General features: G+C 44.9%; 1 protein-coding gene across 5 annotated transcripts in view; it reads right to left on the bottom strand.

The window, feature by feature from the left end:
* LOC139411563 (pleckstrin homology domain-containing family A member 7-like) overlaps window positions 1-14614 on the bottom strand; it is a 135357-nt gene that overhangs the window by 29047 nt on the left and 91696 nt on the right. For all 5 annotated transcript variants that reach the window (XM_071158055.1, XM_071158056.1, XM_071158060.1 and 2 more), the window contains one exon: window positions 8823-8998. In XM_071158055.1, the coding sequence (XP_071014156.1) occupies window positions 8823-8998 (176 nt within the window). The remainder of the gene's footprint in view (window positions 1-8822; window positions 8999-14614) is intronic.

Here is a 14614-nt window from a genome sequence, read left to right as displayed (position 1 = left end):
TGATTCCCAGACCAACACTATACACGTCTAACAAATCACACATTTTTTAGATTACAAATATTGACAGGGCAGGTCAGTTCAGAGCATATTCAGACATACTGTACCAGTCAAAAGTTTGGACACACCTACTCATCAAAGGCTTTTTCTTTATTTTTACTATTTTCTACATTGTAGAATAATAATGAAGACATCCAAACTATGAAATAACACATATGGAATCATGAAGTAACCAAAAAGAGATTCTTCAAATTCTTCAAAGTAGCCACCCTTGGCATTCTCTCAACCAGCTTCATGAGGTTGTCACCTGGAATGCATTTCAATTAACAGGTGTGTCTTGTTAAAAATGTATTTCCTTCTTAATGCGTTTGAGCCAATCAGTTGTGTTGTGACAAGGTAGGGGTTGTATACAGAAGATAGCCCTATTGGTAAAATACCAAGTCCATATTATGGCAAGAACAGCTCAAATAAGCAAAGAGAAACGACAGTCCATCATTACTTTAAGACATGAAGGTCAGTCAATCCGGACAAAGTCCGAAATTCAGAAATTGCAGCCCAAATAAATGCTTCACAGAGTTCAGGTAACAGACACATCTCAACATCAACTGTTCAGAGGAGACTGCATGAATCAGGCCTTTGAGGTCGAATTGCTGCAAAGAAACCACCACTAAAGGACACCAATAATAAGAAGAGACTTGCTTGGGCCAAGAAACACGAGCAATGGCCATTAGACCAGTGGAAATCTGTCCTTTGGTCTGATGAGTCCAATTTTTTTTATTTTTGGTTCCAACCACCGGGTCTTAGTGGGACGCAGAGTAGGTGAACAGATGTGTAGTTCCCACCGTGAAGCATGGAGGAGGTGTGATGGTGTGGGGGTGCTGTGATTTATTTAGAATTCAAGGCACACTTAACCAGCATGGCTACCACAGCATTCTGCGGCGATACGCCATCCCATCTGGTTTGCGCTTAGTGTGACGATCATTTGTTTTTCAACAGGACAATGACTGCAAACACACCTCCAGGCTGTGTAAGGGCTATTTTACCAAGAAGGAGAGTGATGGAGTGCTGCATCAAATGACCGACCTAAACCCAATTGACATGGTTTGGGATGAGTTGGACGGCAGAATGAAGGAAAAGCAGCCAACAAGTGCTCAGCATATGTGGGAACTCCTTCAAGACTGTTGAAAAAGCATTCTAGGTGAAGCTGGTTGAGAGCATGCCAAGAGTGTGTAAAGCTGTCATCAACTCAAAGGGTGGCTACTTAGAAGAATCTAAAATCTAAAATCTATTTTTTTAAACACTTTTTTTGGTTACCACATGATTCCACATGTGTTATTTCATAGTTTTGATGTAAAGAAAAACAGACAACGATTTTCAGGAGAAATAGCTTCCCTTGGAGCTGCTAATGAGCACAGAGCAGCGTTGACCACTAGATGGTATTGTTTCACAAAACATCATATCCAACCTTCCCTCTCAGCAGTAGTATGCCAGTCCAGATCAGCCACATCATGTATGTGCACTGTACACTTCATTTCTCCTACACCACAAGCTGTCATTCACCTAACCAAACCGTAACCAGTTTGGCCAAACCATAACTTTTTCTCCTTTTAATTGAAACAGCTATTCTTTATTCCCTATATACTGCACTACTTTTGACCAGGGCCCATGGGGATCTAATCAGTAGTGCACTATATAGGGAATAGGGTGCCATTTGGGACGTAGAATGTGTTTGTGCACTGTGATGGAGTAGAGGGAGGAACCATGTCTGTGCCCTGTGACTGGCCCATGCTCAGCTGGCAGCAGGAGCAGGATGGAGCACTCATCCATACAGCAGCCAGCTGCAGAACTCAATATCCCATCATCCCACAGCACAGGAAAGTAGACAGTATCAGAGCAGTGCTACGCCTGTCCTGCCATGGATGACTGCTCACTGAGTCCCAGGCAAGCAGACCAAGCTAAACCATGCCAAAACCATGCCAAGCCAGGCCAGGCCAGGTACACTCCCACCTACAACCCTAACAGTTAGGCACTTTGCTAATGTTTCTAAAGGCACATGATCAAGATCAGACTGGGAAAAATGTGCTTTGCTTTGGTGCTGGGAAGGAAGAGAGAAGGAGGCAGAGGTCTACTGGGAGAGATACTGGTGGATCCCTGTTTGGACTAGGAGTCATTTGGTTAACTGGGGATTATTGGGGATAACTACAGAGGAGACTATTTGGGACACTACAGAGGAGACTATTGGGGACACCACAGAGGAGACTATTGGGGACACCACAGAGGAGACTATTGGGGACACTACAGAGGAGACTATTGGGGACACTACAGAGGAGACTATTGGGGATAACTACAGAGGAGGCTATTGGGGATAACTACAGAGGAGACTATTTGGGACACTGAAGAGGAGACTATTTGGGACACCACAGAGGAGACTATTTGGGACACTACAGAGGAGACTATTGGGGACACTACAGATGAGAATATTGGGGACACTACAGAGGAGACTATTTGGGACACTACAGAGGAGACTATTGGGGATAACTAGAGGATACTATTGGGGACACTACAGAGGAGACTATTGGGGATACTACAGAGGAGACTATTGGGGACACTACAGAGGAGACTATTGGGGATAACTACAGGGGAGACTATTGGGGATAACTACAGAGGAGTCTATTTGGGACACTACAGAGGAGACTATTGGGGACACCACAGAGGAGACTATTGGGGACACTATAGAGGAGACTATTTGGGACACCACAGAGGAGACTATTGGGGACACCACAGAGGAAAATATTGGGGACACTACAGAGGAGACTATTGGGGACACTACATAGGAGACTATTGGGGAAAACTACAGATGATACTATTGAGGATAACTACAGAAGAGAATATTTGGGATAACTACAGAGGAGACTATGTGGGACACTATAGAGGAGACTATTGGGGACACTACAGAAGAGACTATTAGGGACACTACAGAGGAGACTATTGGGGACACCTACAGAGGAGACTATTGGGGATACTACAGAGGAGACTATTGGGGACACTACAGAGGAGACTATTTGGGACACTACAGAGGAGACTATTGGGGACACTACAGAGGAGACTATTGGGGATAACTATAGAGGAGACTATTTGGGACACTACAGAGGAGACTATTGGGGACACTACAGAGGAGACTATTGGGGACACTACAGAGTAGACTATTTGGGACACTAGAGGAGACTATTGTGGACACTACAGAGGAGACTATTGGGGACACTACAGATGAGACTATTGGGGAAAACTACAGAGGAGACTATTGAGGATAACTACAGAAGATAATATTTGGGATAACTACAGAGGAGACTATGTGGGACACTATAGAGGAGACTATTGGGGACACTACAGATGAGACTATTAGGGACACTACAGAGGAGACTATTGGGGACACCTACAGAGGAGACTATTGGGGATACTACAGAGGAGACTATTGGGGACACTACAGAGGAGACTATTTGGGACACTACAGAGGAGACTATTGGGGATAACTACAGAGGAGACTATTGGGGATAACTACAGAGGAGACAATTGGGGACACCACAGAGGAGACTATTTGGGACACTACAGAGGAGACTATTAGGGACACTACAGAGGAGACAATTGGGGACACCACAGAGGAGACTATTGGGGACACTACAGAGGAGACTATGTGGGACACTATAGAGGAGACTATTGGGGACACTACAGAGGAGACTATTAGGGACACTACAGATGAGACTATTAGGGACACTACAGAGGAGACTATTGGGGACACCTACAGAGGAGACTATTGGGGATACTACAGAGGAGACTATTGGGGACACTACAGAGGAGACTATTGGGGACACTACAGAGGAGACTATTGGGGATAACTACAGAGGATACTATTGAGGATAACTACAGAAGATACTATTTGGTATAACTACAGAGGAGACTATTGGTGATAACTACAGAGGAGACTATTGGGGACACCACAGAGGAGACTATTGGGGACACTACAGAGGAGACTATTTGGGACACTACAGAGGAGACTATTAGGGACACTACAGAGGAGACAATTGGGGACACCACAGAGGAGACTATTGGGGACACTACAGAGGAGACTATGTGGGACACTATAGAGGAGACTATTGGGGACACTACAGAGGAGACTATTAGGGACACTACAGAGGAGACTATAGGGGACACCTACAGAGGAGACTATTGGGGATAACTTCAGAGGATACTATTGAGGATAACTACAGAAGTTACTATTTGGTATAACTACAGAGGAGACTATTGGTGATAACTACAGAGGAGACTATTGGGGACACCACAGAGGAGACTATTGGGGACACTACAGAGGAGACTATTTGGGACACTACAGAGGAGACTATTAGGGACACTACAGAGGAGACAATTGGGGACACCACAGAGGAGACTATTGGGGACACTACAGAGGAGACTATTGGGGACACTACAGAGGAGACTATTGGGGACACTACAGAGGAGACTATTGGGGACACCACAGAGGAGACTATTGGGGAAACTACAGAGGAGACTAAGTGGGACACTATAGAGGAGGCTATTGGGGACACTACAGAGGAGACTATTAGGGACACTACAGAGGAGACTATTGGGGACACCTACAGAGGAGACTATTGGGGATACTACAGAGGAGACTATTGGGGGCACTACAGAGGAGACTATTTGGGACACTACAGAGGAGACTATTTGGGACACTACAGAGGAGACTATTGGGGATACTACAGAGGAGACTATTGGGGACACTACAGAGGAGACTATTGGGGACACTACAGAGGAGACTATTGGGGACACCACAGAGGAGACTATTGGGGACACTACAGAGGAGACTATGTGGGACACTACAGAGGAAACTATTGGGGACACTACAGAGGAGACTATTGGGGACACCACAGAGGAGACTATTGGGGACACTACAGAGGAGACTATTGGGGACACTACAGAGGAGACTATTTGGGACACTAAAGGAGACTATTGGGGACACTACAGAGGAGACTATTGGGGACACTACAGAGGAGACTATTGGGGAAAACTACAGAGGATACTATTGAGGATAACTACAGAAGAGAATATTTGGGATAACTACAGAGGAGACTATGTGGGACACTATAGAGGAGACTATTGGGGACACTACAGATGAGACTATTAGGGACACTACAGAGGAGACTATTGGGGACACCTACAGAGGAGACTATTGGGGATACTACAGAGGAGACTATTGGGGACACTACAGAGGAGACTATTTGGGACACTACAGAGGAGACTATTGGGGACACTACAGAGGAGACTATTGGGGACAATACAGAGGAGACTATTTGGGACACTACAGAGGAGACTATTGGGGATAACTACAGAGGAGACTATTGGGGATAACTACAGAGGAGACTATTGGGGACACCACAGAGGAGACTATTGGGGACACTACAGAGGAGACTAATGGGGACACTACAGAGGAGAATATTTGGGACACTACAGAGGAGACTATTGGGGACACTACAGAGGAGACTATTGGGGACACTACAGAGGAGACTATTGGGGACACTACAGAGGAGACTATTGGGGACACCACAGAGGAGACTATTTGGGACACTACAGAGGAGACTATTGGGGACACTACAGAGGAGACTATTCGGGACACTACAGAGGAGACTATTGGGGACACTACAGAGGAGACTATTGGGGATAACTACAGAAGAGACTATTGGGGATAACAACAGAAGATACTATTTGGGATACCTACAGAGGAGACTATTTGGTATAACTACAGAGGAGACTATTGGTGATAACTACAGAGGAGACTATTGGGGACACCACAGAGGAGACTATTGGGGACACTACAGAGGAGACTATTGGGGACACTACAGAGGAGACTATTAGGGACACTACAGAGGAGACTATTTGGGACACCACAGAGGAGACTATTGGGGACACTACAGAGGAGACTATTGGGGACACTACAGAGGAGACTATTGGGACACTACAGAGGAGACTATTGGGGACACCACAGAGGAGACTATTGGGGACACCACAGAGGAGACTATTGGGGACACTACAGAGGAGACTATGTGGGACACTATAGAGGAGACTATTGGGGACACTACAGAGGAGACTATTAGGGACACTACAGAGGAGACTATTGGGGACACCTACAGAGGAGACTATTGGGGATACTACAGAGGAGACTATTGGGGACACTACAGAGGAGACTATTTGGGACACTACAGAGGAGACTATTGGGGACACTATAGAGGAGACTATTGGGGATAACTACAGAGGAGACTATTGGGGATAACTACAGAGGAGACTATTGGGGACACTACAGAGGAGACTATTGGGGACACTACAGAGGAGACTATTTGGGACACTACAGAGGAGACTATTTGGGACACTACAGAGGAGACTATTGGGGATACTACAGAGGAGACTATTGGGGACACTACAGAGGAGACTATTAGGGACACTACAGAGGAGACTATTGGGGACACCACAGAGGAGACTATTGGGGACACTACAGAGGAGACTATGTGGGACACTACAGAGGAAACTATTGGGGACACTACAGAGGAGACTATTAGGGACACTACAGAGGAGACTATTGGGGACACTATAGAGGAGACTATTGGGGATAACTACAGAGGAGACTATTGGGGATAACTACAGAGGAGACTATTGGGGACACCACAGAGGAGACTATTGGGGACACTACAGAGGAGACTATTGGGGATAACTACAGAGGATACTATTGAGGATAACTACAGAATATACTATTTGGTATAACTACAGAGGAGACTATTGGTGATAACTACAGAGGAGACTATTGGGGACACCACAGAGGAGACTATTGGGGACACTACAGAGGAGACTATTGGGGACACTACAGAGGAGACTATTAGGGACACTACAGAGGAGACAATTGGGGACACCACAGAGGAGACTATTGGGGACACTACAGAGGAGACTATTGGGGACACTACAGAGGAGACTATTGGGACACTACAGAGGAGACTATTGGGGACACCACAGAGGAGACTATTGGGGACACCACAGAGGAGACTATTGGGGACACTATAGAGGAGACTATTGGGGATAACTACAGAGGAGACTATTGGGGATAACTACAGAGGAGACTATTGGGGACACCACAGAGGAGACTATTGGGGACACTACAGAGGAGACTATTGGGGACACTACAGAGGAGACTATTTGGGACACTACAGAGGAGACTATTTGGGACACTACAGAGGAGACTATTGGGGATACTACAGAGGAGACTATTGGGGACACTACAGAGGAGACTATTGGGGACACTACAGAGGAGACTATTGGGGACACCACAGAGGAGACTATTGGGGACACTACAGAGGAGACTATTGGGGACACTACAGAGGAGACTATTTGGGACACTACAGAGGAGACTATTTGGGACACTACAGAGGAGACTATTGGGGACACTACAGAGGAGACTATTGTGGACACTACAGAAGATACTATTTGGGATACCTACAGAGGAGACTATGGGGGATACTACATGGGAGACTATTTGGGATAACTACAGAACAGACTATTTGGGACACTACAGAGGAGACTATTGGGGATAACTACAGAGGATACTATTGAAGATAACTACAAGAGAGACTATTTGGGATAACTACAGTGGAGACTATTGGGGATACTACATGGGAGACTATTGGGGATTACTACAGAGGAGACTATTGAGGATACCACATGGGAGACTATTGGGGACACTACAGACGAGACTATTGGGGACACTACAGAGGAGACTATTGGGGATAACTACAGAAGAGACTATTTGGTATAACTACAGAGGAGACTCTTGGGGACACCACAGAGGAGACTATTGGGGACACTACAGAGGAGACTATTTGGGACACTACAGAGGAGACTATTTGGGACACTACAGAGGAGACAATTGGGGACACTACAGATGAGACTATTGGGGACACTACAGATGAGACTATTGGGGACACTACAGAGGAGACTATTGGGGACACTTCAGAGGAGACTATTGGGGACACCACAGAGGAGACTATTGGGGACACTACAGAGGAGACTATTGGGGACACTACAGAGGAGACTATTGGGGACACTACAGAGGAGACTATTGGGGATAACTACAGAAGAGACTATTGGGGATAACTACAGAAGATACTATTGGGGATAACTACAGAAGAGACTATTTGGGATACCTACAGAGGATACTATTGAGGATAACTACAGAGGATACTATTTGGGATAACTACAGAGGAGACTATTTGGGATACCTACAGAGGATACTATTGAGGATAACTACAGAGGATACTATTTGGGATAACTACAGAGGAGACTATTGGGGATACTACATGGGAGACTATTGGGGATAACTACAGAGGAGACTATTGGGGATACTACATGGGAGACTATTTGGTATAACTACAGAGGAGACTATTGGGGATACTACATGGGAGACTATTGGGGACACCACAGAGGAGACTATGGGGATAACTACAAATATACTATTTGGGACACAACAGAGGAGACTATTGGGGATAACTACAAATAGACTATTTGGGACACTACAGAGGAGACTATTGGGGATAACTAAAGAGGAAGGTATTGGGGACACTACAGAGGAGACTATTTGGATAACTACAGAGGAGACTATTGGGGACACTACAGAGGAGACTATTGGGGACACTACAGAGGAGACTATTGGGGACAACTATAGAGGGGACTATGGGGACAACTAGGAATGGCCTGCAGGGTGGAAGGGAGGGACTAACCTCTTGATGCCTTGACTCTGCATGAGAGCAGCCTGGTTCATGGCTCGGATCCAACCATTCATGTCCTCCTGGGTGTCGGCACTGAAGAAGTACGTCCTCATCCCACCGTGCTCTGCCTGCGAGCCAATCACAGAGTTCTTATTGTAAATGTAGGAGCGCATTCCTGTGTGGCTCGCCTGTGGAGAGAGAAGAGAAGAGACACATCAGAACCAAAAAGAATGATGGGAAAGAGGGGGTGGAGGGGTTGAGGGGTCAATGGGTACGTTCTGCAAATGAAGACTCATAGAGAGCAAGTTAGCATATTAGCTCACAATGGGGCTCAAAGCCATCACCAGAACTTACAAAAATAATAACAAAAACAAGAGGCACCAGCGTCTCTACACTAAAGCTGTTCATGCAACACGCCACGTATGAAGAAGCATTGGTTTTAAAGTTAGACAAGCAGTTAGTTTCGTCTGTATATTTGAAGTGTTTCACAAGTCCTAATGCACAGAAAATTCCTCATTAACTCATTAATTCCTCACAAACTAATTTCACACAAACTTACAGTAACTCAACATAGCGTACCCAGTTTGCCTAGCTATTGTTATGAAGCACAACCCCCCCCCCCCCCCCCCCCCACACACACACACACACACACACACACACACACAGAGAAACCTCACAATTAGCCTTACCCTGGTCCCTGGCTGCTACAGGCTAGAGTAGATCCGTCTCTACAGTATAGTGTAATGGGCTTGCCCTCCTGTCTGGCACTTACTGTAAATCTGCCCACCCCAACGCTCCACCACAAGGCTAATCTCCCCATCCAGACCTGATAGGGAGCCAACGATGCCACTGACAACTTACTGTCCAATTACAACACAGATCAGCCTTTTCCCAACACAGTTCCACCCCAAACTACTACACTGCCGAGTCCACAACTAAGACCTTTATACAGCTCTCTGCTCTCCAAACCACTCTACTGCCTTTCCCATTACAATACAACCTGTATCATCCAGTACTGCCCAGCATGCTAGTCCATGCATAGTCCCAGACCGTCATTTTGCCTGTACCTATTACACAACTCTTCAAAGTAGCACATTCCTGTACTATCTGCTACAATATCCTTCCATGTATCCTGATGTATAATAACTCTGAGTCTGGGTACAGCCTTGCAGTCTCAGAATGCATGCATTCAGAGCCCTATGGGCCCTTGTCAAAAGCAGTACACCATATAGGAATTAGGATGCCATTTGGAATTCACCCTATGTCTACCAGGAATCCATCCTCCATTTAAAAACAAACAGCAATCCATTGTAAATCACTGAAAACTTCTCTTTAGCGTACAACACGTGCATCCACCATCATGTCGTGTTTCTGTTTAGTATTGTACTGACTTGTGATCAGCTGTAGTGATATTACTTGGCTGTGGGGTTAACAAAGCCTGTTTTGATTGCAGAGTCCTGTATTATCCAGCAGCATAGTGCCAGCGTGATCCCAACTGAATCCCCCAGAGAAAAGTGCTGAATGGACAGGCCAGAACCAGACCCATGACTAGGGTCCACATCCATACTCACCAGCTCTGCAGTCTACCACACACATCAGCAATGTGGGGATGCTTCGTGTCGGAACAGCTACTTACTTTCCACAGTTCCTCTTTCACAAAAAGAGTGTGATTTTAAGGTGAGTATAAATGGAGGAACCTCTGCTATCACCCAGCCCTCTCCCCTCTTTAGCATGGAAGACTAGAAGGCTCTATTTTAAGGCTCCCTTGAAATAACATTAGGTGGGTCTGGTCTTAGGCTTTCATTGGGTAATGAACCTGGGTGATTTATCTGAAGGCTGATATTTGACTTTAAGAATGAGTTGAATAAAAACCAATCAACATTTTTTTTTTCCAAAATGTTTATTAATTTTTATTTAACCTTGATTTAACCAGGAAAAGCCCATTGAGTCCCAGAGTCTCTTTTTTCAAGGGAGACCTGGCCAAGAAGGCAGCAACAATCAATACATTAACACATATAACAATATAATACAATTCAACAACATGATCCGGCCTAAAAAAAACATTTACACTCCTCTGGAACAGAGTCTCCCATCACAATGTTTACTTCATTCAGGGGCACTAACATATCTAGATGAGGCATAAATTGTAGACTATTCCATGCCTCTGGTACACAAGACGAGAAGGCATTCTTGCCTAATACTGTAAATGTCCTATATATTAACAAAACAAAACATATTAATAAATTGAGCCGGTTCCATGGCACTAAATGATATATCCTGGTTGTACAACACAACAGAAACATTGAAATACAGCCTGCTATGTGATGTGGCTAGATAGACTGAATGTTTGTTGAATGTGATGGTGATGAGGCCAACAGAAAGAAAGGCAGTGAAACTGGAGAGGAGTGTGGAAAAGGGATGGATGGGAGGAGGATGAGAGGAGGATGGCCCAGCCCAGTGTGAGACCCAGCTATCCCACGGTTCACATGGTGATGACAGTGTCCTGATGACTGATATGGAGGAGGCGGGGCCCAAATACCACTGCTACAGGGTCTAAACCCTCACAACAACCGATGTGTATCAGGCTTTGACTGATGGGTGGTTCCATATGAACTTTATGTCGTCCAACAGATTTGACACACAGTTACATCAAGAACCAAGGTCGGCTTCAAAGGCAAACGTTCAGTAAAGTTAGCCATCCTGAATATTTGGAGAAGCACTGGCATTGTCCATCCATCCGTAATTGATGCAGAAAAATCATAATCTAATCTAAATGTGCATTCTTATTGGTTTGGTAAATGAAAAGTAGACTATGAGCAGGGATGAAGAAGCTAGGTGACGGTCCTCAGAGGGATGAAGGAAAATAAAACACGTATTCATGCAAGAGGGGCCCGCCAGCGTGTTTCAGGACGGCAGTCCGGGGGGAACCGGCGCTCGCTACACCAGTCACAGTCACAACAGGAGGCCATTCAACCAATAGGAACACACGAGAGATAAGCACAGTGAGAAGAGCAAACAGAACAGGAGGGTACAGGTCATTGACTTGCTCCAGAAAACAGAAATGTCTCTCTGCTGTTCTCGGCTGGCTAGTCATCAACTCAGAGAGAGTGAATTATACTGAACAAAAACATAAATGCAAAATGCAACCTGAAAAACTCAGGTTTTTCTGAGTTACAGTTCATATAAGGGAATCTGTCAATTGAAATAAATTCCTTAGGCCCTAATCTATGGATTTCACATGACTGGGAATACAGATATGCATCTGTTCGTCACAGATACCTTAAACAAAAGGTAGAGGCATGGATCAGAAAAACAGTCAGTATCTGGCGTGACCACCATTTACCTCATGCATCTCCTTCGCATAGTGTTGATCAGGCTGTTGATTGTGGCCTGTGAAATGTTGTCCCACTCCTCTTCAATGGCTGTCGAAGTTGGAGCACACTGTCATACATGTCGATCCAGAGCATTCCAAACAACGTTGGCATCAGCAACAACATTGGCATCAGCAAACCGCTCGCCCACACGACGCCATACACGTGGTCTGCGGTTGTGAGGCCGGTTAGACGTACTGCCAAATTCTATAAAATGACATTGGAGGCGGCTTATGGTAGAGAAATAAACATAGAATTATCTGACATTCCTGCAGACAGCATGCAAATTGCACGTTCCTTCATAATTAGAGACATCTGTGGCATTGTGTTGTGTGACAAAACTGCACATTTTAGAGTAGCTTTTATTGTCCCCAGCACAAGGTGTACCTGCGGAATGATCATGCTGTTTAATCATATTCTTGATATGCCACACCTGTCAGGTGGATGGATTATCTTCAGAAAGTAGAAATGCTCACTAACAGGATTGTAAAAAAAAAATGTGCAAAACATTTGAGAGAAATAAACTTTTTGTGCATATGGAACAATTCTGGGATCTTTTATATCAGCTCATGAAACGTGGGCCCAACACTTTACATGTTGCGTTTATATTTTTGTTCAGTGTAGATTAACATTGATGCTATTGTTAGAACCCGCGGAAGCAGCAAGTGGACTAAAATACAGACGCACACCAGCAAACACAACATTAGAGCAATATACGACAACACAAGAATCTGGAGAGGGAAAATGGCCGAAGAGAACGTAGTTGGCCATAGGCTGCTAGAACTGGGGGTAAGGCTAGGATGGGAAACTCTGGTCTTTAGTGCCTCATGCGTTTTGATAGGTTATTAACTGGTAGTTGTCTGCATTAACTCTAATGACTTCCCAACTGCATTCTCACAAAACATTGAGATACCACAGATCTCTCAAATCACAACAACTATCAGCTTACACAAGACAGTCGACAAACAACAAGACAACAACAGCAGACTGGAATTAACCTTCATCCAATAGGCAGTTGAAGTGTTCTGTTGAGACAGTTAACAGTTAACTGAACAGCTTGGGTCCTGTCTAATGAAAGATTCTGGTCTGGAATATGTGATTACCCAGAGCGAGAGAGAGAGCTGAGAGGAACAGAGACCTCTTAAATACATGCACTGGATAATTAGCAGAACAGTATTGAGAGCAGGAACCTCTCACCTAACCATGAAATACATTCCCTCCCCGGGCAGAGAGAGAGGCAGGGAGAGAGAGAGAGAGCGAGAGAAGACGCTAGAAAATAGCTTCAATGTATAATTAATTTCCCCCCCGGCAACAATCGTCATACAAATTCCATTGTATGTAATGTGAGCTGCAGGAGTAATACACACATACATACACACACACACACACACACACACACACACACACACACACACACACACACACACACACACACACACACACACACACACACACACACACACACACACACACACACACACACGAGGAACAAAAAGCCAAGCACAACGGATACAGTATGAAAGGACTGCAATTGAACGCTGTCAAACTAGCACATCAAACATTCACCCTGAATTGTTCTTCATAAAGGGTCCTCTGCTCTCACTGAGAAAGATATGGAGACGGATATTGTAAACACTCTGACCCAGCAGAGAAACCCATTCTTACTGTCTACTCTGTCTGTCACACACACTGACTGAAATGTGAAAAAATAGTCTATTGCGAGAAACAATACAACAACGAGTGTGGTTACATGCACACAACAATGTGATTACTGTGGATCGTCAGATTAATGTAATAGTTTGATTAAAACATTTACATGCAATGCAAGAAGGATTTTCCTAATAATCCTGTTTCTATGGACACATCTGAAATCAGACTACATGATGGCACTCTGATAAATGCAGAAAACCACCAATAAAAATAAACAATGTTATTTTTGGTAAGAGAGGATAGGGGCTTGATTCTGAGTTGGGACAAATACAGTTTGTAAACTACTTCTAAGACTCCTTCAATCAGTTGTTGTAAACTCACTTCACTAGAGCTAAAGAGGGAGGCTCGCTCGGCTGGTGCTGGTTCTGGCCCGCGCAGATCAAATACACTACTGGAATGACAATTAAGTGTTTACACGTCCTAATAATTCAAAAGATTCCTCAGAAAAACAGGTGTTTGTTTACTTCGATGTTGACCTTACACCGATTAAGATAGAAAGAGTAAGGTGTTTACATGACTATTGCCATAATCAGTTTAAAATCGAATTATGAGGGTGTATGTAAACGTACTCCACGGGTTTGTCAACATTACTTGGAGGAGTGTGGAGAGGAGATGGGATGGGGGGAGAGGGGCTTGGAGGAGTGTGGAGAGGAGATGGGATGGGGGGAGAGGGGCTTGGAGGAGTGTGGAGAGGAGATGGGATGGGGGGAGAGGGGCTTGGAG

This window comes from Oncorhynchus clarkii, chromosome 6 (genome assembly GCF_045791955.1).
Source record: "Oncorhynchus clarkii lewisi isolate Uvic-CL-2024 chromosome 6, UVic_Ocla_1.0, whole genome shotgun sequence".
NCBI lineage: Eukaryota > Metazoa > Chordata > Actinopteri > Salmoniformes > Salmonidae > Oncorhynchus > Oncorhynchus clarkii.
Note: the sequence above shows the minus strand (reverse complement) of the source record. Positions and strands in the feature narration are given on the sequence as shown.